Here is a 24,267-nt window from a genome sequence, read left to right on the forward strand (position 1 = left end):
GGGCTGGTGTGTTCGGAGTGAGTTATGTGTTGGTTGGTGTCCTGGGCAGAAATGTAACGTCAACCCAGTGGTTATGGTTTTTATGTCTTATTTCAGATAGATTGCTTCATACTTTTGTGACATTTATTTAGCATGTAACGTTTGCCCATGTTTTCTCGCTCCCCAGAGCCCCATTGTCAAAAATGCTCCCGGACAGAGCTCTACAGGTCTCAGTATATAAATTGCGCAGATCTTTACTGGCCATGCACGGCGAATCTCGTGCAACCTTGAGACTGAAGGAACTCTTCCCAGAGCAACACCCGCATTCATGAATAACGCCCCCTGCCTTTATTGCCCACTTACTGGTGCGTGAGGGGCATCTGTCCGCTGGCAGCACTCCGGTACACTGCCTGCACGGAGAGAGCATCTTGTGGCACACTTGGGACGGGAGAGATTGGAAGGGCTCACAGGCTTGTGGTGGAAAAGCCTCTCCTCTTCCCAGTCCCACTAAAAGAACCCCGTTCTCTGCAGCACTCTGCACCGCACTGCAGGAACCCACTTCTGCAGGACTCCTGTGTTCACACCAGGAACCGCTCGGTTGCAGGAACCCTCCTCCATCTCAGAGATGCAGGAACATTCTCCTCCACCTCCCAGGCGCAAGGACCTTCCCCAACACCCCTCAGATGCAAATGCCCTCGCCTCGACCTCTCAGCTGCAGGAACCCTCTCATCGACCTCCCAGGCGCAAGGACCCTCTCCTCCACCTCCCAGGTGCAGGGACAACTCTCCCATCCCCCCTCCCAGGCGCATCGACCCTCTCTCCACCCGACATGGGCACAGGGACCCTCTCCTCCACCTCCCTTTATAACTCGTGTGACCTGTAGCACCATTCCAAACCTTCTATTATGCCTAATGCTCGGCGAGCTACACTTTTAACCAGTGCCGGGTTTCTACTTCCGTGGGCGGAAAGAAGCATTGGCAAGAGGCAGACTGTCTTGAAAGAGAGGTGGAGAAGGGGCAAAGTCAGCCACTGTCCGATGGCAGAACACCGAGGAACATATTCAGAAAGGCATATTGGAATATATGAAGTAGGTACTTACTTTTACATGCCATTGTGAACTGTCTCCAAAAGATTAAAAAAAATAATAATGATACACACTTGGTGCACATAAAAAGCTCTGCACTCTGTGTGTGCACTTTCACTAATATGGAATTGGACGTTTGGGGCCGTTTCACAAAAGTGCAATAGCATGTGAAAGAGCATTCGTGCATTACTACTTCTTGGCCTCATAAATGCCTTTGTAAACAGACCTCTCTATCCTGTAGTATGTGCCTCCCAACAGCCTACACCGAAAATCAATTGGTGCTGGGGTGCGTGCAGGGCGGCTGGGGCCTCTCAAAGTATAAAGTCCACTCTGTCGAGCAACTGTTGGATGAAAAGTCCCATGCACAACCAGAAAGAAGCATCTCTTATTAGCGCTCCAAAAGTTAACGTTAAAAATCTTTATTCATGCCATTTTCACTTCATTCTTTTTCTTGAAATTATCAATATCAGGATTTCCGTCCTTTTACAGCATTCTTTCCATTTAACAATAATTTCAGCTCTAGCTCCTCCCCAGACTCTTGACAGGCATCCCTTCCACAGAAGTTTAAGTGAGTCATGCATTAAACTGAGGCAACGCCCTCCACAGACTTTTAAATCACTCATATTAAAGAAGCATTTGCAATGCAATAGATCTCGCGTTTACGCAAGTTTAAGCCATTGGCATTGTAAATGACAATGCCTTTTATGTTTTAAAACCAAAACATAAATAAAAAGCATTGTCATTTATAATGCCAATAGCATAAACTAGTGTAAATACGAGACCTATCCTCTCCATCCATCCATCCCCTCCACTCCACTCCATCCATCCATCCATCCCCCCACTCCATCCATCCATCCATCCCCTCCACTCCATCCATCCATCAATCCACCCATCCATCCATCCATCCATCCCCGCTCCATCGCTATCATCTTGCAAATCATCTTTATACACCAATACAGACTTTGTTAAAAATGTAATGCAACACATTGTCATATACAATGCCAATAACTCAAACTTTAATGCTGCGAGACCTATTGCATTGCAAATGCTTGTTTAGCAGTGTGTTTCTCGAGGATGAGGTGGAACCCACCTAAATTGGTACATGGGAAAAGCTGGGGTTCAAAGCCATCAAGGTTTATGTCATTAAGCCAGGTTTGTACTGTTGCAAACAGAAGATGCTCATTGCCTGTATTATCAGGATTCAGAAATATAGTTCTGCCAGTGAAGGCTACATCTTGTGGCATTGCAATTGGGCAGGCAAGGCAATCATCAAAGTGTTAAAAGTATATTTTTCATGCAAATATTAACACAAATTGACACGTGTCAGTCTAGGACATGCAGGTGCCATGATGTATTATATTGCTTTGGTATCTTTAGAGAGCATGTCATTCCATTCCATTTGTGAGGCCTATGGCGCATTGTTGATTGTTGAGTAAGTAGCTACTCTGTAGGTATAGTTTATATCTAATACACAATAATGTCTCAACATGTATTATTTAGTTGCCAGTTACAAAAAGTCATGCACATAACATGTTGCAACATGTTATGTGCATGATACTTTGTAACTCGCAACTAAATATTACCTGTTAAGACCTTGTTGCATGTTACATACTATTAAATAATAAATGAAATACTAGCGTTTGTAAAGCGCACAGCTACCTCCAGAGAGGTGTACCGGCTCTGGGGCCGTCAGGAAGATTATGCAAACTATTGCCCAGAGTCACATGGTGCTGGGCTAACCTGCCGCCGGCGATCAAACCGGGATCCCTGGCCTCTGCGCCACACCTTTTCCACGTTGTATGTTACATACTATTCACCCAGGTCTCAACTGGGTTTATGGGTATCTTCCTGTGGTTTGATACTGCATGGTATAGTTTATATAGCACTTTGTGGCCTTGTCAGTTTATGCAAGTGCTCCAATTTTCTTCAGCTTTTCTGAGATACCCTTCTGGTTTATGATTGAAAGGATGTTGATTATAAACTTGCATACGTTTAAAACACATTGGTTGCAGTGAATAAGTAATATAATATATATGCGTAATGGCTCCATTTTCCGAAGAGTGTGAACTGCTCCTCTGCTTTGGGTCTTCATTTGCTAGAATTGGAAATTTTCAAAGTCAACCTCTATATGAGAGCTCAGAGAACATTATTAATATGCACCCACTCACTTCCACATTACTTGTCACCATCAATGGCCCAGGTTTAACTGTCCACGTGATGAACTAATGCAGGAAATGAAGGATCTGTGGCTGCAACGAGCAAAGGCTGCAGTATGCGATGAAGCATGTGTCTGCTTGTTGAGAAGACATTGTGACCGACATGAACTGTGATCAATAATGTTGGAGTTGCTTTGAATTATATATCAAGAGGCAATGTTCCAAATATGCTCAAATGGTGTAAGTGTTGAAAAAGAAAATAATTGGATGGGCACAAATATTTTCAAATGTGTGATGTACAAATACAATATTTTACACAGCTTTATCTATATCATATTTAGATTTTTCATTGCGGGTCGATTTGGACGATTAGGAATTTATTTTGTTTTTCACTCAGACCTTCAGGTTCTTCCTCGCTGATTCACTCAGTCACTGAGTCCCTTAAGCATTCATTCTCTTTACTCTTCATAAATTCCATTATTCACTCTTTAGCTCGAGTCCTTGATGGTCTACGTCTTTCAAATGGCGATGATCTGAAATATCGGACTAGTTAATTGACGAAATCTTAACATCATGTTTCTGATTAACAGAGTTAGTCCTCCTATGAGTGTCACACTGTCATGCCTGGATTTTAACAACTGCATGTTTTTTGGGCTTTTTCTTAATCCAAGGCCTGCCCTCCACTTTGATCTCAATAAATAAGACAATATATCCTGGCATTATAGTACAAGACTGCAGGGGCGGCCTTAGGCATGTGCAAGCTGTGCACCTGCACAGGGCCACTGAACCCCAGGAGCCACCACGCCAATATATATATAATAATCCTCTGAGGATGGATACATATTTGTGTGGCGGCCCCTGGCAGGGATTTGGTGGCCTCCGGCTCTGTTCCACTTCCAAACACCCTGACACCCCCCTCTTCACTGGCCTCGCACCCTTTTACTGACACAGGCTCGGACAAATCTTTTGGCTCTTATTTTGGCTCACACATTCACTATCACGAGAGAATATGTGTACCTACTAGCAGCTTGCCCTTCCTTTGGACATTCATTTGTATCTCTACTGCCAAAGATAGACTGGCAGTGGAGAAAGAAATGAATAGTCAAAGATAGGGCCAGAATAGTTGTGCCTGCCTTTGATGGTGCATGGAGCTTGCCCTATTTATAAAAATAACCAAACTCATTTCCTAACACTGACAGGGGCAAAGCTGATAAGATAGGGGTCCATCTCAGAAAACATAGCAGGGGCCATTTTGGTAGGCTGAACACCACACTTGATAACGTGGAGCAATAATCAGTCTCTTTGAAACACTTGCAATCACTCTGCTTTTAAAGGTTTGAGAATGAATACAGTCTTGAACTAGTAACCATTGGCCAATTGAGAAGCTAGAACTGGGCAATAGTCATGTAATCTGTTTCGGTTAATAATTACAAAAAGAGTACCAGCTGGTGATAGCCTGTCTTCCTGCTGAGAACAATATGCTTGCTTACTTGAAGATGTTGTACAAAGTCAGAGGAAGAGAACATCCTGAAATTGTGCAGGTTGATAGGGGTAATGTGTTTGGTGAAAATCTAATCTTGGGTTACTGTTTGTGCTCTTGTCTCTTGGAGTACAGTGACAGACCCTGTTTCATGAGTGTTACAGTCTCTTAGAGCAAATGGAACAGAAAGAAGATGCTGGACTATCACAGGGGTTTCTGGGAAAGCTCGGCAAAAGAGATCCACTACGCCAAGAAGTTAGTTATTATAGTTACTGTGTGTGGGAGATTTCCGGGGATTAAAGTCTGAAATTCAACAGTTACTGAAACAAGTTGGCAAAAGACGTCCTGCAAGCTTCTGAGGTTCATCGAAGTTACAAGTAGAAAGAGTAACAATAATTGAGAGAAAGTACACTCTTCCTAGTCTTCTACTAGGAGACCTCTGACCTCTTCAATCATTGCCAACTGTGAGGACCTGACTAGCTCATCAAACACCATAGATCAGTTGACACACATTCCTTGTTGACTGCCCACTAAAAATAACTTCGCTCTAGTAGCTTAGGGCCACATTTTGAGTTTGCAAAGACCTGTAGATATTCAGGTGGTTTCTGGATGAAACTCTAAATATGGGCTAGAGTCCAGCAACTGAATTTCCTCTACCATAGGGATAGAATTGTGGAGTCAATTCAGCTGGGAGATTCTACTATCTGTTTAGAGTTTCTATCACAAATTGTAGGATGTTTCACTCGCTGTAATTTCTAAGTGAAGCTGTTAGCAAGTAAATACCTAAATGGGAGAAGTCAGTGTGTTGATATGGCTTGGGATGCCCAGCCACCTCCTGCAGGATTTACATGATCTCAAGTTTTAAATCATCAAGATGACCTCAGCTATTGAACCCTCATCCTTAATCAACCCTCAAAACAGCCCCTGAATAGTTGATTTGTTTTATCTCCATTAATTCTTTACAGAGCAACTGCAAATTTTTTCATTGGCCTAGACCTCTGAGTGCAAGCCACCGTAACAACACATTACTCAACTAGCCACTTGATCCTTGTTCCAGTCAAAAAACATTTAGAGACTCTGTGAATATTCGTGAGACATATTTTATATATTTATTGACTTTACTGGGCCTCTATTGACAATAATGTTCATACATAAACATGAATTATTTTTTAAAAAACGCTGTTTTGATCCAATTTTCACTTTCTCATGTTAGTGTTTTTTTATTAATATATTTATATATTTAAAACATACTATTGCTACATCATTGTGTGCTTTATCATTTAACTAAATAGCAATTGCACTTGTTGATATGTATATTCCCCTATACCTTCAAACAGTAAGGTTCATGTTACAAGTAGACTAGAATTACTGAGAGGTCCAAGAGTTACTGTCCAAATCAGTGTCTTGAGGCATGCAATACTACTGAATGCAGCATTATCTGGGGTGATTTCTGGAATAATTCACCAGGTGGAAGTACAGAAAGGCCTGGAATTCTGGAATATCATAGAGGAATAGACGTAGAAACAATGGTTTCCATATGTTATGCCAAATTCCTTTGGGGATCTATCAGAAATAACTGATAAATCCGTGGTACTTTGCATCCCAGAATTATTGATTCCTGCACTATCGGTAATACCAGATACAGTAGTACAGCACCTACATTAACACAAGACCTCTGAAGTGGGCTCAACTGATTAGCGTAAGTTAAAGCAAGGTAGTAGCTGAGAAGGTCATCTTGATATCGTCTGTTGGTATACTTCAGAATAGGTCAGGTAAACACTTTCTTATAAGTGCATGCTTCTTGGACCTACCTTACAGCCTTTCTTGATTGTAATGTTTGTCATATCAGACTAACAACTTCCAGACCTATGCAAATGTCTCAACATATAACTAGCATTGTATAACCCTGTTCATGTTCTCTGATTCTTCACTCCCTAGGGTTATATTCATGACTATGAGGTTTGGCCGATGCCACTGGCTTGCTTCCTACCAATTGCTCCTTTAAAGCTCTTACAGCTGCACATGCGTATGCTGCTTAAGAATATCAACCAATATGGACTAGTGCCCTGGTCCCCACATCAGGTACTAATTTTCGTCCATATGCATTACTTCTAAAAATAACAGCTATCAAACATGGAATCATTATAAACTTAGCAGAAATCTGCAACTGTTTTTAAAGAGTGAATCCAGTATGTAAGGATTCTTAATCGTACTATGCACTTTATTTGTCTTTAGGATGCAACAGATTTCTGATTTAATGATTGATGGACTGGTTATTTTGTTGGATTTAATTTTTTGATTAGCTTGATAATAATCAACTGCATTACTGTATAGAAATAGACAACATACATTTCTTTAGCACATTTTGTTTCCCATGAAATGTAGAGCCCACTTTTAAATGCAGATTTTGGGGATGTCTTTGAAGGAAACGCGAGAAGACTAACGGGACATGGTTGAGAAAGCAGAAGACAAATTTGGATGGCAGTTGGGCTTTTACAACCACAGCATTAAGATTTAGCATAAGTTTTATGAACAGATGGGATGGCACTGGTTTGAGGCAATTTCAGCTGTAAGACCTTCAGTTTAGGGCCGACAGAAAAGGTTTATCATGTGATAATGTCTTTAGGTAGGTCAACAAGTCCCATCTAATGTAGCAGTAGGAGTAAGCAATATTTTAGTCCATTAAAGGTAATAAGCGTTTAGCCCTATGTAAAGCTATCTTATGGCACTATCTGTCATCAATGTTGTTGAACCCTTACAGGAAAACCACTATGCCTTTTAGATGTAGACAGAGGGTTGTTCTGATATTAGGATGAAACCATTTCTTTTGCATTAATTAATTCACATTAGACACAATTTTAGGCAGATCTGCAAGGTAATTTGTATGGGAATCGCCGGGTAGTACAGGATTGACTTATATCATCATTCATACTATAAGATTTAACTACAATCAATTGCTATGTTATGACAGGAATATCAGAAGTTACCAGAGTGAAATTTCATTGCACTGTATATAATACATGTTTTGGTCACATCATAGAAGAAAATAGAGAACTCCACAGGGCACTATTTTTAAACAGGTTGCATGAAATAAAAAGTGCTTTTTTGAGTTCCAACTAAAATCAATTTTTGTGGAAAAAAAATTTGTGTGATCTTTAAGGCATTTGTGCTGTATAGGACTGGCCGGTAAACTCTGCTCCACCGGTTTGCTACTCGGTGCTCCGCTTGGAGGCAGAGTTCAGTAAAAAGTCTGCCAACAGCCGTCGAAGCAGTGTTTACTGGCGCACTCATCCCTATTGACCATATGAGCAAGACAGGGCTGCGTCACAGGTGTCAGTGCAAGCACCCAACAATGACTCAATTAGTCTTTTTTTAGTGAGCAGACCTTAGATAGGGAAAACCGAGAGCTAAGGAAGCCTAGCGTACGCAGATTTGTCATCTTGAAAACTGTGCAAACTACTGAACCATATCTCCTGGAATGTCTAAGTGGTTACAATCACTTTTTATTGACTAGGTTTAGTTTTGATCTCTTATCTCCTGTTGGGGCAGCCATGTGGGTGTAGTATGGGTCAGAGCCAAATGTCATGTGGCTGCGACGGTAAGTCTCCACTGGACATGCTCCACTTTACACTTTTCTGTAGCTATTATGAGGTACCCCAGAAGACTTTTATTATCCCCTTCTTTAAAATGTTTAAGTTCAGGCAGGTCTGCCTCTCTTTTACTTTTTCACAGATTTTATCTGGCAATATTGTTTTTTATCTCCTTAATTTTTTTAGATGCTATTAACCGTCTGAGATATACAAGGGTTGGTTGAGATGTATTGATGATGTATTGTTACCGTGTACTTAGTCTTTGTATGGTCTTTTTATTCTTTTTTAACCCTAAATTATACATTCACGGTATTTCTATTTTATTTTTATTAACAACACATGATGTTATTTGGCCCATTCATTTTATGATAGACTTTCTTGTATATTCTGTTTCTATCTGACTTTTATGGTTTTAAGCAAAAACTGAATAAAATGAATTGATTGTGATTGACTCAATAGTGAATGGAAGGGTAATAGGACATATCACGTCACTCCATATCCAACATGGCACCCACTGCTTCATTCCTGTACCTACCTAAAGAATCTATGGATCTGTCGACACCGGTCATGGGCTTGCACTTCATTTTCTTTTCCCGCTGCTGGCAAATACTGTGTGTTGCCCTTCTCTCTCCATATCCCTGGATTACCTCGACATCTGAGCACAGTCTCAGAAAAGTTTCCTAATGGATAGGTCTTAACTCAGTCAGCAAAGTTCGGAAAAGCAAACTCCTCCTCCCAGCCCAGCTCGCCCCAGATTCTCCAGAAGTGCCCGTATCCATTAACTTTTTGCCAGGACACACATCCACGGGATGTCACATAATATATAGCTGGCTCGCATGGTGTATATTTAGCGAAAGATTGTGAAGGGACAGACACTGAGAAAGGTGAATGGAAAAAAAGACCTTTTTAGAAGGAAAAAAATTCAAGCTGCCACCCCATACGAGAGGCTTTATTTTACGAGGAGAACAAGTTTCAGGGAAGGGCACACAGTTTCATACTCTAGAACAACCCGCAGCCACAGACTTTCTGCATTGCCTCAAAGTAGAATCATTTTGGGGGATATTCCTCACCCTTTGATTTCAGAGAGAGGCATCACTGCTGTCCCTTGTCGCCATGAGTGGCTGCTGCAAGCGATGCAGGCACAGGATCTTCAAGTGCTTGCGGACCCTGTTTTGGCTCATCATGGACACCCTGAATAAAGACAGGAACTGGGGTTGTTCTTAGTTTGAGTTCTCCCTGGACGCCGCTTGTACTCTGTGACGTATCTTGTTTGCCATGGGATTGGCTGTCGGAAACGTGATCAGTTCATGTACTTCACAAGGAGGGTGATCACTGTTAGCAGTGTTGGGCAATAACAGAGGTTCTTGTGCACTTTATCGGTTGATCTATTGCTGCATTATATGCACCTGTGTTTGAGATTTTATGATTATATTGCTGGTTGTTTCTGCAGTCGAGACTGTCATTACAGTGTGACACAAGGTCACTGTGCCAAATTCTCAAAGCTGCCTGGAGGGACAAGCATCGGAATGAAGGGTTGGAGCATGGGGAGGACAAAGCTGAGGCGTAAGGCTGGTCTCGACAGAGGAGAGGTTTCCACTCCAGTAAGTTGTAGGGCAATGTCTGTAATGGATTAGTGATGGCTGAGCAGTGCTCCTACTTCTCGCGGAACTCAGCGGGATGTGGTGGAGCTTTTCGGTAACTCCGTGGAACTCTGCAAGCTTCACCGAGGCCTCATGTTATAGAATATGGTCCATTTTAATTAGCTCAATAAAGTGTATTAAAACCAAGAGCATTTACAACAAGGATATTACATCCTTTCTCGTTCCCTTTTACTAGTTCATGTATTCCAATTCCTTGAAAATGTTGTGGTCAATTAATAAAAACCATGCAATTCCATGTAATTTAATAGTAATACACAATGAAGAAGGCTCCAAAGACGCATGTGAAAGAGAAAAGGCAACACATGTACTAATTTCATAAAGCTCACAATTTTCCATGATAATTGATGGATATTTGTTAGAGTCTGACAGGTCAGTGGACGATGGTACACCACTTAAGAATACGGATAAGAGCCGGACTTAAGGGCAAAATGGTCGAACAGCTTAAATATCTGCTTGTAAACCAAGATTTCTTCTATAGCTGGTGGTAAAATACGTTCGAAAATAGCTTACATGAATAGACGTTTGGAATGAAGACCCCTTGCTCCAGTCGAATCAAAGTCTAAAATATTTGTTGTATTCCTAGTTTAACTGGTGACTGCTAATGAGCAATAAATCAGAGGGTGGAGGGGACATCCGCTCTTAGAGGTCTTGTTCAAGGACAGGTGCACGACTGACTATATTCTTCTTTCAGTTATGGTTCCCTGAACACCGAGGGACTTCAGCGGTAGCTTTGGAAAAGGACTATGGAATCGTGTTTAATTTCATATTTTTCTTTCTTTACTGTGTAAACAGACTCAGTTTCTCTGGCAGAAGATTCAAGACACCACTAACACAACTAGAGACTCAATCCAGTGAGTTTGAACTGCTTTGAATTTCCTTGGAAATGTATTGACGTTTTTTTGCTTGTTCATAGAAATAAAATAATATGTGCCTGCCGTAGACAATATGTCTTTTGAGTTGCAAATCATACAACTGACAGGATAACTGTCTTTCTAAAGCTGACTCGTTATTTCTGTTCAGTATTGGACTGACCCTTCGGGCAGTCTAGTGGTCCAACATAGGCCAGTTGAAAGGGCCAGTGTGTGGGCTGTTTCTTTGCTCCTGTCACTCCCCTAGAGACCAGCAAACGTCCTACACACTCGCCTTCTCAGTGCCAGACTGCCTGAAAGGCCAGTCCAACACTGTGTCTGTTATGCTGCGTCGGTTATTGTTTTATACTTGTCTATTGTTCAGCTGAAGTGAAAAATATCTCGCATAGATAAAATAGACACTTCTAGGGCCCTATTATCTAAAGGGCGCACTTTCCTTGTTTGCCCCGGGCGCACCTTAATACCAGTGCGCACAGTGCAAACAGGGGAAGTGTGCCCTAATACTTGGAATGCCGTGCCTCCAGGGCAGCCACGAACCCGAGCTCTCCCTGTGCCAGCGCATTCATGTGAAAAATGGAGCAGCAGCTTTGAAGCTGCTCTGTGTTTCACAATGCGGGCGATAACCCACCTGAACTTTTAAAGGGGATTAGAGATCCCCTTGCAGGTGGGTGCAGTGAGTGACTGCACCTACCTGCAAAGGGATGTCTGGGGGTCCATGGGACCCCCTTCATCCCTGTCAGTGCGCCTTCTTACATCTTTTTTGTGGGCGCAGAGGCAAAGGGATTCCCTCATTTGCATGGGGCCATGCCCTCATGGAAATGAGAGAACGCCCTCTGACGATAGCTCTGGCACTTTATGTGCGCCAGCGCTGTCGTTATTACAGAAGAGGTCGCACAAGCGTCTGCAGCCCCTTCTGTAATACCAAAGTGACCCAAGGGGGCACAGAATGGGCGCAAACGCCCATTGCGCCCCCGAGCGACTTCTATAATACGACCTCCAGTTGTCAAAATAGTTATCATTTTTAAGATTGTTCTGTGTCACTTTTGTTTTCTCAGTACACATGTCCTTTGCTCTGCCTTTATAAATTTAGAACCATGTTATGTTGATCCTCTATGTCGATAAATAATTTAAAAAATGGGTTGCTACCCTACACTTTAGTTAGTGACCTCCATAAAGGGAATCATTGTCTATACTGTACATAATAAGATTATATCTCCTGATTCTTCTTTCGTCACCTGATGTAAGCATCCACATTTGAACACTGTGCAAAGAGGCACGTTCACTTAGACTGAAAATAGATTTTCTTTTTGAGCAGGGATTTGGGAACCCTCGCAGGTGGTATAGACTGCAGCACCCTAAGGCAGTGGAGTTCACGGTCAGAATTTCTGGAAGTTGTCAAACATATGTATGGGATCTCAACAGGACTGCAAAGAAACACGGTAATGATTTGAGCATCTTTCTAGACCAGGAGCTGCCCTCCCATGCGTGTATCTAGGTCTTGCCCCCTCTGGTGGAAGTCAGGAAGAATGTTGTAGCGTAGTCAGTGGTAACCTCTGTATTATGCCCAGGATTTTCAAATTCAGATTACCAGCCTCTTAAAGAAAGCACACCGGTGTGACTGTGCTGGCTAAAAATGCACCTGAGTCCCTTTCTGCGTTCAGTAGACAATGTTAAACTGCATATATTAATGTGAGGCCGAAAGGTATGGATGGTAGATGTATGAAATCAGAGAGTCAGACAGCAGGGAACAGTAGTCGCAGTGAAGATAACATTTGGTAGTTTACCAACCTGATAAAGTAACACTGAGAGAAAGCACGTGTAGAGAGGGCCTACAACAATCAAACAACAATGCAGTAAAAAATAAACCATTTACGGCTTTCAAGTAAAAGGAAAATATTAACTAATAAAAAGAAAAAATGGGTGATAATGAGAACAAATTGCCATTTGAATACCAAATATCCATTAACTAGTTTGACTACAAAGAGTTAAATATAAAGCAAAAGTATTCTAAACAAAAATGAAAGACTGTATGTTTCTGGAAAAGAATACCCTAACTCTTTACCTCGAAGGTGAAAGGATGGATGGAAAGAGTCAGGATCCAAGAAAATAGTCCTAGCAACAGCAGCTGCTAAGGGAGTGCGCGCCAAGATTAAGAGTTGAGGAACTTCAGCCCCAGGGTACTGAGCCCGGTCAGACGGGCAGAAGAGAGTGAATCACCTTGATGCGTTCTACTTCTCAGCGATATCTCTTAGATTCCCATACATTTTCTTTCATGAATATTAAATATTCCACATAGAATGCATTGAGGATTAAGTGTTTACCAAAATGATTTTTTGTGTTTTTTAGAGGAGGTGCATCATAGATGAAATCCAGAGGCGGTCTTGGCTATCCAAAGAGGATCTGACGCGGCTTGGACCAGAGTTTATCATGGACCTACCGTGTGTATTTATCAACATTTTTCAAATCCTTTTACTGGATACAGACTTGTGAATGCTTGTTACCTGTGGTGAATATTATTACATGTATTGTACTAAACTATTTTTTTTTAAAGTAGTTCGTAAAAGGCAGTTTTTTGTGGACGCTCGAGTTGCATGAATTCATTTTCTGCGACTGTAAACAAAATCTGACTCTGAGCAACAAAAACAACCTCTGAAACATCCCAGGGATGTCAAGTGAATCACAGTGAGTCAGCAAGGTACCCGACAGCTCACTCTGAAGACTGAATTTGAATTTATAGGGCAGAACAAGGATAGAGTGAATGTAATAAGCGTCTTAATAATGACTACAACTTCATCAGGAGTGAAAAATAGATCGAAGCAGTCTGTTCTTGGACAGTTTAGAAACACACTGATGCTCTCATGCTCAGCCACAAACACATGATGTGTAGATAAGGATTTTAATATTATTGGCGATTACTTTTATCATACACAAGATGTAGACAAAAGAGCACTTATGTTACAAACTAGGGGCCTGAATCACAAAGGTAAACATACACTTCTATGTAAGTTTATGTTTTTTTCCTTTTCACAAAAGTATTTTAAGAGTAGTATCTTTACGACAGCAGACAGGAAACTCCTATCTTTTTATCAGCAGACTCGCCGCCACTAGTGCAGAGACTCCACAGTCGCAAACATACTACTCACAAAAAACCTTTGTGTGTGCGAAAAACTTGTAAACTTACATAAAGTTTGTTTACCTTTGAATCGGAACCAATGTGAGTAAGGCACAGGCTACACAACTGAGCTCACTGTTATTGTGTCTAAATCAAAGACTTCAACAACGCCCTATTTCTAAAGCACTATTTTCATCCAGATTTGAAGTCATGAGTTTTTGGACCTTAGCTTATTTGTTTGACCGAGGTTAGGTATATTTTATTGCACATATTTTAGGTTTTCCACTGCATAACTGACTCAATTGAAGCACTTCTCAAAGAGTTGGTGTGAGTAAAAATTAAAGCCCATTAGCCATTGTCACCAATTCTGTTGACTTGGATTTGTGTTGGTGTAGCAATTAGATAAATGAATGCCACAGGAGGAACACAAAGAGTGACAGAATTAGCATTCTGCAAAAGGAAAGGATCTAGAAATATAGACCTGCAACGGAAAGTATCTAGAAATACTTCTAACCGCTTAGACCGCAGATGCACATTAAAACAAGGAAACTCCAAACAGAGGGAACTAGATTCAATTCTGTACAGAAAAGGAGAACACATTAAAACATTTCTAATGGAAGTATAGACTGTGCAAATGCCTAGTATCTAGCTGGATTTTAGGCTTAATGAATAATACAGCACTTCCAATGTCAAATCAGAATGTGAATTATGCAAACACTATTCAAGGAAAAATAATTTCAGTATAAGGACTGGTAAATTACCATTAATACCTACAATGGCGTAGAGCAGCTCTTGACACGTGTTTCGCTATTTAGAGTGGTGCTGTTGGATTATTGATGTATTTTATTGTGAATGCTCTCCACCTAATTAGGAACGCCCCAGAGTTCCTTTTAATATTTTTCATAAAGTATGCGTTACCCTAAATGTATATACAGAGCTGATAAAATGCCATACTTGCACATTCAATGCCTGGACGTGCCTCTTTAACAAACAGGTAATGTGCTTTAGCTTGTTGTAGTCATGAACCAGTACAAGAAATTCTCTGCTCTTCATCAAAAGGATGAGCCAGGATGAATGGTTTCACATTTGCAGTGCATAATTCTAGTGAGAAATGTCTTGAGTTCTTTGACGATAGACACTCTTGAATTATTGAATAGGTCTAAGGTTTAAGGACGGCTATTACTGGTGGTTTATTAAATTTAACCAATATTCATCTACAGTGTATGCCACAGATGGATGTAAAACCCAGAGTCTTTTGTCCAGAGCTTTATTATTAGCAAATGTTCTTGTTTTTGAGGTTTCAAACATTCAATGATTTCGCTTGTCTGTACTAAGAGCTCAATTGCTTGACTGGCTACTAGCATGGTTCACATGCGCCTTCATCCAACATAACTTTATTAAATGAGTGACATTTGGCTAAATGACGACAACACCATTTATTAATCATCAGGGAATAATCTAATCTATTATATATGACTAGTGTGTATGTCTGTGTGTGGGTCTGTGTTCAATGTGTTGAGTTACTGTAATCTTAGAACTATTAGGTTCTGTGGGTCTTTATTACAGCATGTAAAAAATGTTAGTGGACAATTCATTAAATTCATTTTTATATTAGTTATTGCACCTGAGAAGGTGTTAATTTGCATACACTTGTGTAGATTTGTTTGAATCCTACAGACGATGAAACTCATCTTGACTGCAGAGCATCTTTGAGAATGTAAGTTCTTAATTGATGGCAAACGTAATGCTGAAACTGAGTTTCTGTGTATGTCTGTCGACATAGAGCCTTAGGGTCAGATGTAGGAAGGCTATTACCGGTCGGTAACGGCCGAAATCGGCCGTTACCGACCGGTAATAGCCTTTTCAGATGTAGGTGGTATATTTACCGATTCGGTAAATAACGAATCGGTATTTACAGATTCGGTATTTACCGAATCATCATTTACCGATTCAGTATTTACCAAATCGGTAAATGAGATGTAGGAAGCACTTTAAAAAGTGCTTTTGTGCTTTAAGGATTCGTTATTTACCACCAACTATTAGTTGGTGGTAAATAAGGAATTCCTCTGTAAATGCAAATCTGTGCATTTACACCTGTGCCATGTGACAGACATACATTCCCTTAGGGCATGTATGTATGCCACATGTGCACACCAGCACTATTCAGGGGTGCAACAGGGTGTCAAAGTGCCACCCTGCCACCCTTGACTCTTTCCCTATGTTACCGAATCGGTATTTACCGATTCCGTAATTGACATTCATTCCTATGGGCCTAGGATTTTTCTCAGTTTAGAAGTAGTAAAGTTAGGAGTCCTAACTTTAGGACTCCTAAACTGAGAAAAATCCTAACTTTAAGACTTTCGGTATTCACAGAAGGCCTTTAGGAGTCCTAAAGTTAGGAGTCCTAACTTTACTACTCCTAAACTGAGAATAATCCTAACTTTAAGACTTTCGGTATTCACAGAAGACATTTAGGAGTCCTAAGTTAGGACTCCTAACTTCTGTGAATACCGAAATGAGTAAGTGCCTTCTGTGAATACCAAAATGAGTAAGTACCTTCTGTGAATACCAAAATGGTAGTAAGTTTAGGATTTTGTCTCAAGATAGTTCTGTGTATCGGGCCCTATGTCACTTCAACCTCTCGCTTTCCATTTGGTACCAACTAATATTCATCTTGCTTCACCTGGTGTCAGGGATCAAGAAGGCAGCAGTGGGAAGGTAAGCAGGGTTCTAAGAACCATGTTCACTTTCTATATTTTACACTTTTTGCCATTTGCCTAGGAAGCTCGTAGGAGCCAATGGCTGGAACAAGGGCTCAAGCCTGTGATCTCAAGGGAAATGAAATAGTGCTTGATGGAACCTCTGTTACTACGCATTCACAAGTAATATAATCCCTCCGGAAGTTTGTTTACAGGTCTAGCCAACCATTTCCCTAACGTGCCTCTACATACAAGTGAAAGGATGACAAAATGTAAACATCTTGTCCGAGATAGTCAGCACTATATAAATGCAAATCCTCACACACTGTATGTGTCATGTTTCTTTATCATGTCTGCTCCTGTATTGAGGTATCTCCTTCCAGTCGGCAAATGATATGTCACTATGAAAACAAGGTAAAAAGATGGCTGTGGAGGAAGAAACAAATATATTGTCCTCCTAGGGACTCCCTGAACTAGTGGTTGACTGGGGACCACTTGTTCTAAGAGAAAAAAGTATGGTACTATTATCAGCTCTAGATGGTGTGTCGCCATCATGTAGGAGACCTAGCCTGTCAATGAAATAGTTTGGAGTGCCCAATCCATTTCAACATTAAAAGCACATGGAAAATTGGTGCATCACTTCAGATATATGGCGTTAGGTGAAAATGTTTCTGTGAGGATTTAAGTCCATAAAGGGCCGGGCACATTCTTTAAGACTCTGTAAGGTCCAGAAAAAACACATTGCATGCTAGTTGGGTTATACACATAGAAGACAACCAATCAATTTGAAAGACCACCTTAGATGGTTTGCCATTCATTGGTTTCACAAGGTGTTTTCTCCTGTAGAGAAAAATGACAACATAGTAGCATGTACTCAAACGTCTGTACTTGATACATGTATGTTGTGGGAAGACTCACTGTGGCATTGTAAACATTGTTTCAGTTTTAGTAATTCTTGTAAGATTGAAGGTAGTTCATAGTCCTTTTTCTCCCTGATATGAGTCAAATGCAGCAAATAATGATTCCTCAGTTAAGAGTACCACCCCTTATTAGAGGCATCTTACAAAATACCATTCATTATCTACTAAGCCACTGAGTGGACTCTGTTCCTACCTTTCTGCTTTGTCCTTTGAGCTCTCGGGTCACCTACTGGGACTTCTCTGTATTATGAGGGAGAGAATTTGAGGGTGTAAGTATTATGAATGGCTTGCATGTAGTGGCAGTGCTTCCTCTCATACATTAATATATTGATATATTGTGTAATTTTATATCATACTATAGAACAGAGCATGCCTTCCCAGAATAGGGCTGCCCCTTTCTTGCAGTCCCTTCACTCTGCTACTGGGTCACCAGAGGAGGCTGAGCAGGCCACCCAGGATGTGGATGAATGCTCTGGATCAGCACCATGGCACCATGAAAGTTTAAATGCACACGCTGATTCCTGAGTCATCAAGCCTGGACTCACATGTAGGGAAGAACTAAGACCTTTGGTATAATGTAGTCACTTCCCAAGATGGCTAAATACCACACCATCTAATGAACACGGCCTGGCATTCCTTTATGACGATTAAGACTCATTGGAAATGTCTAAGCAACTTTTTGTATCATCATCAGTGCCTGACCTGTAGGGGTATTTGACTGTTTTGCCAAACAATCTACTCCTCACAGGGAAATTACTCTATAGTTGAGCCCAGAGGTGGTTTCTTCTGATTTGCATATGGTTCAGTCCAAAGTTGGGTGGCATAGTGAGCAAAATAATGATGGATTAAACCTAGATTTCTTGACTAGGGGGTGAGTGGTTGAAAAGTTCCAGCACTCCATCCCTCATTTTGTTGTGTTTGCTGTGTTCACCCTAAGTGGGCAGGGGTACGCCCAGACGTGGGACCCTTTCCTGCTGTGCCACTACATTCAAGCTAGCCTGTCTGATGAGGGGTGATACCCTGAATCCGGTCCCGGGCTGCTTGTGTCCGGTCCATGGAGGACCTGCCCTGGCAGTTCGAGCTGTACTGTTTCCATGAGGAGCAGGGTCAAAACTGATTTGCATATGGATGGGTCCAAACTGGGGTGGCATAGTGAGCAAAAGAACAATGGATTAAACCCATATCTGTTGACTGGGGGTGAGCGGTTGAAATATTTCAGCACTCCATCCATCATCTGATTATTTGGTATGAGGAAAATTCTAAATACAGAAATTTGCAGTGTTTCTTACAGTCTCTATATGTTGGCATGTTTATGTGTCTGCGTGCAGGGGAAGATTGTTTATGGGTAGGAAGGTCCCCCTTATTGCACATAAACAATCCTGAAATGCCATTTGTCACTTCTAAGTTTGCTGCTTAAAGAAGCACACATGGAAGTTACAAAATGTCGTTTTTTTAAAAGATTGTTTATGTGCAGGAAGGGTCACCTTCCTAAACATAAACAATCCAAGGCATTTTCTATGTTTCCTGCACAAGGCAGCACACATGGGAAAAGCAAAAACGAGGAGAAATAAAGCTTTCTCCTCTTTTCGCCAAGTTAAGACCAGGTGTTCCCTGATCTTAATTTTGGCACTGCCTCCTTTTTACGCTGCCCTTGTAAATAGGCAGCAGCGTTAAAATCAACACCCACTGCCCACCACTTTCACGCTAAGCATAGCGTGAAAGGGGGCCTTATTTACAAGGCAGCGTTAAGCCACATTAAGTGGCTTAACGCTGCCTGTGAATAATGCAAAGCCCCTATCGCCACAGAAACGTCACAAAAAGTTTCATTCCTGTGGCGATAGGGGCTTGTACATATACCCTTGATTACTCGTTGAGGGGTGAAACCCTACTCTAGCAGTAAACAAAATCCTCTTTTAAGGGTGAAGTCACAAGTAATCCTTGAATTAACCTGTGCTCAACCCTCTAGTAGCTTGGCACAGAGCAGTCAGGTTGAACTAAAAGGCAATGTGTAAAGTATTTCTGCAGCACTTCAAACAGTTATAAAGTGTAACACCACACAAGAAAAATCCCACTCAAATTTAGAAAAATAGTGTTGAATTTACTAAAGAATTTAAGGTCGAAATGAGAAAAAAACAGTAGAACTGGAGATATGCAATTTTAAAGTTCTTCTACAAAATAGCACCAGAAATCCCAAAGCACCAACTGTAGTTATCTGGTCACAGAAGACCGAGACAATGACACATGTTCAGATCGCCGCGGTTGAGCACGGGCCGGCTATAGGGACCAAGTTAGGCCTGGTGAACAAGAGTTCCTTAATTTCTAATAGCAGAGCACTGTGAGGTCCGCGTCAAGGATGCGTCACACAGCTGATGCGATGTGAGGTCCTGGTGTGGAAATACATCACACAGCGTCAGTTCCAGTAGGCTCTGAGGATGCGATTGATGAGGAGCTTGCACTGCAAAGACCTGCGCCGAAGATGCATCATGCAGCGGCGGTTCCAAGGAAGCTGCTGGCCTGGCAATGGGGTGTCCTGTGTCATCGTCAATGATGCCATCAATGAGGGGCTTGGGATGCAAAGATCTGCATCCGGGATTGTCACACACGGATTTTCCGATGCAGAGTTTGGTGTGGCGATACTCAGCGGCGCCGTTACTGAGTTTCTGGGAGGCAATGCATCAGTTTCTGCTGGCACCACAGTTGAGCTATCAGATCACCTTCAGGTCCACTTCCAAGGGTCTGAAGTGGCACCTCTTGGGAGAGCAGGGCTCACAGCTGGCAGAGCCAGGTGCTGGGTTCAAGATCGAGTAAGCCTGTTTTGTCCCTAAGGCTTCTAATCAGAATGCCAGTCAACTAGCCCTGGGAGTCACTCTGGTGGTCCTGGGTTCAAGATGCAAGTCCAGTCCTTCTCATTCAGGTATCGGGAAGCAGGTCAGCAGTCCTTCTTGCAGCACAGCAGCCCAGCAGTCCATCTTCTGAGTCTTCCGCAGGTTCAGATGCATACTGAAGGCTTACGGTCTGAAGTCCAATATTTATACCTGGTGCCAATTTGAAGTAGGAGAAGCTGCTAGAGGATGTCACTCCACAGAGGTGATTGGAATGTCCTGCCTCCCTGCCCTGGTCCTAGATTGTCCGGGACATAATGGATGCGTGTCAGATCCCTTTGTGAGAGTGCTGAGGCAGGGCCTTTGTTATCCTCCCCCTCGTTAACTCAGAGTGACCCATCCTCCCAACGCCTAGCTTCTCTTTGTCTCACTGTCTGGAAGCAATACACAAAGATCAATTGCCAACTACACCTAGCCATGTGGCCCAGGATACAGGCAGCAGACACCAAATGCTTGGGACAATAAAATGCCAATTTTCTGAAAGTAGTATTTTCAGAATTGTGATTAAAAATCTGACTTCACCATTAAAGAGGGCTTTTAATTACAATTCTTTAGACATCAAACTCGACCTGTCTGCCTTCTCCCAATTGAAAGTTATCACATATTAAATGTAATAAGGTAACCCTATGAGAGAGTTAGTCAAAAATGATTTTAGGACATGTTAAACTTAAGGGTACGTGTCCAACATTTTAAATACTGCTCCCTGGACTATTCAGGGCCTACCCTAGGGGTGACATATGTATGAAAAGGAAGGTTTGGGCCTGTAAAAAGGTTTATTTTGCCAGCACAAAATGGCAATTTAAAACTACACACACAGGCTGCAATGGCAGACCAGGGACATGTTTGCAGTGCTACTTAAGTCGGTGGCAGATTAAGTGTTGCAGGCCAACTTGTAACATCTAGTTTACAGGCCCTGGGTACATGTAGTACCACTTTACTGGGGACTTGCAAGTAAATTAAATATGCCAATTGGGTGTAAGCCAATTCTACCATTTTTAAAGGAGCGAGCACAAGCACTGTAGCACAGGTCAGCTGTGGTACAATGCACAGAGTACTAAGGCCAGGAAAAACATATTCCATAAAAACAGGAGTTCCGAAGGCAAAGGTCTGGGGGAAGACCACTCTAAGGGTGACAGGTCCAACAGCACCTTTCAAATAGGAGGCCATTTCCACTACCGATGGAATTCTATTGAATTAACTTTAAAGATTTTGAATCCATCCTCCATTGTACTTCCTAAGCTTTTTTACATTTACATGAAATAGCATGCAAAGAGAAGCACCTCAAACTATGGCTGTCAAACAAAGTAGAGTGTGTGTGTGCGGGGCAGTCTAGTTGTGAATTAATTATTGAATCTAAGACATGATTAATGGATGAGGGGTATGTTCCTGGTATGGTACCTGACACCACATTGTACAGCTTATTTTTACATATTCAAATCACATGTTGTTCTGTATTTCAGCATGAAACTGATTAACAGATTGTCCAATGAGTCTGTGAAGATATTTTTGGAACACGTGAACAAGCATCCGACAAGTTTCCTCGGACTGCCGCTCCATAAACAGACCACACTGGCTCAAAGTGCTCTTCGTGTCTTGGTAAGAGACCACTGTTTTGTGGCAGTACTGAGAATTATATTGGCTGATTTTTCTCCAGGTTTTTGCCATTGTCATTGGAACTATAATAATAAGAAGAGACATAGTGAGGACATGTTTGAACGATTCGATGGTGGCTTAAGGAGAGGAAGTTGGAGTGTGCAAAGGCTGAAGGTACACCAGATTTTAAAATCCCTGCATTGAGGAATAATCTCTGCAACAGCATTGGTAGAATCGAGAACAACATATTAGGATACATTTTCAGTACATGTTACATGTGTCCCTAACATGCTGACTTTGTCAAAAACACTTGCTGAAAATGGTGACTTCAGTGAAGGTTTTGCGTCAATGCATTTGGCTGCCTAGACTGATTTATGGGAGCATTTTGTGAGGGTGCTTTTAAATCTTCTATGGGACCAAACTGATCAGCAGATGATGTAGACTAGTGACATATAAAGTTAGCACCGTCAATTATATTTATTTTACCTTGATATTCCCCTAGCTCCACGCAAAGGTCAAACATCAAATACCTTAAAAGTAACTGCAGGTTTCTGTGAGTAATTATGAACTTACATTTTTTGTGTGGCACATGAAGATAGGCTTCTCACTGTAAAAGTGCTCATGGGGCATGAACAGCAGCATCAAATACGACATTAAAGTTAAAAAAGAAACAGAATAAAAAACCCAGGATAGATTAGTTGTTTCAAAAACACTTTAATGAGCAAAGTGGCAAAAAATGGAAGAAAACTTGATGCCGTAATCAGGACTGATGTAAATAAAATAAAGACAAAATCTTCTCTAAACTTAATGTTCTCTCTGTATGAATCTTAGGCACAGCAGTACTTCGGTAATACTTTTCCAAAAGGCCCACTGGATTATATAAGCACATTTCGTTTTTAATTTTTATTTATTTATTATTCAATCCATAGCATATGACAACACATTTTTTATACACAGATGTTCAAGATCATAACAAAATATATCAAAACACATCATAAATCCAGAACAACGAATAAAGAAGAGAAAGCACATGCAACATTTTACCTAGATCATACAATTAATTCAGATGTTCTACCAGTGGACCCCAGATATGCATACCTAATTTTTTCCACTTCATTGACTTAAGAGAGTAAAGGCTGTATTCCAAATAAAAAATGTTATAAAATTTAGCCCGCCACATCTCAAACGTTGGGGCATCCTGCTGTAGCCAGACTGTTGCAATACATAACCGTGCAACCGCGGCTGCAATGAATATAATATGTCTGAATTTATATGCCGGCTGACAAGTTTGTAAATTATCCCCTACCCCCGTCAACATTATGTCCCTTGTCAAACATATTTGGGGCCCTAAGATTTATGACAAGAACTTAAATTGCTGAAGCACATTGCAATTGAAAAAGCACATGCACAATGCCAGCCCTTTCCATACTACATCTACAACACTTTCCTTCATTAGAGCCCCCCACTTTATCATTCTCACAGGTGTATGATTCAGGTAAAAAATCATCTTGTAGTGTTGTGCTTTCAAATTCGCCGATAACAAAGTCTTCCCTGCCATATCAATTGATTGTTGCACATACTCGCCCTCCTGGCCCAAGTTACCGTTCACTCCATTGAACTGTTTGTGCAGCCATATCATCTGGTTGTGTCTCTATTAATATAGCATACAGTACCCCTAACCGTACCCTTCTAATTGCCTCAACCATTGGGATATAGTTATTCCCTTGCCCATATGATGTTTAAATAAAAAATCCATAACTTGCAGATATTAAAAAAATTCCTTTTGTTGGAGTCCATATCGATTCACTAACCCTGAAATGAATCTAATGACCCACCCCCGAAGAGATCTCCTAATTGTCTAATCCCTTTAGCCCTCCAACTCTGCATTCTATAGACCCAAAATATAGCAGGGAAAATAGATGACGCATTTAATGGCGTATAGTAACTGAACCGTGAAATGACTAACATTTTCCGTACCGATTTCCAAACCTTGCGAGCACTACCTTAAACCGAGTTTTGTTAAAATAACTTGGTTCATAGAACTTAACTAAGAAGCTTCTAGCTTCTAATCCTGGCAACATCTATACTACTATTAGAAAGAGAGAACTGTGTCCTTTGAGCCAGGTAAACTCGAAAAGTACACCACCAATCCAAACACCCAAGACATATTTGAAAACCTCAGGGCAAGCAGAAGGACATAGGCTATATAAAAATAAAAAATATACGTTGTTTAAAAAATTTC

At 41.3% G+C, this 24,267-nt stretch overlaps 1 protein-coding gene across 1 annotated transcript in view; it reads left to right on the forward strand.

The window, feature by feature from the left end:
• Nucleotides 1-24,267, forward strand: part of STRC (stereocilin) — a 446,062-nt gene that overhangs the window by 258,543 nt on the left and 163,252 nt on the right. The window contains exons 16-20 of the mRNA XM_086957009.1: nucleotides 6,638-6,781; nucleotides 10,743-10,801; nucleotides 12,135-12,258; nucleotides 13,166-13,257; nucleotides 21,893-22,028. Of these exons, the coding sequence (XP_086813135.1) occupies nucleotides 6,638-6,781; nucleotides 10,743-10,801; nucleotides 12,135-12,258; nucleotides 13,166-13,257; nucleotides 21,893-22,028 (555 nt within the window). The remainder of the gene's footprint in view (nucleotides 1-6,637; nucleotides 6,782-10,742; nucleotides 10,802-12,134; nucleotides 12,259-13,165; nucleotides 13,258-21,892; nucleotides 22,029-24,267) is intronic.

This window comes from Lissotriton vulgaris, chromosome 2_1, assembly GCF_964263255.1.
Source record: "Lissotriton vulgaris chromosome 2_1, aLisVul1.2, whole genome shotgun sequence".
In the NCBI taxonomy this organism is placed as follows: Eukaryota; Metazoa; Chordata; class Amphibia; order Caudata; family Salamandridae; genus Lissotriton; species Lissotriton vulgaris.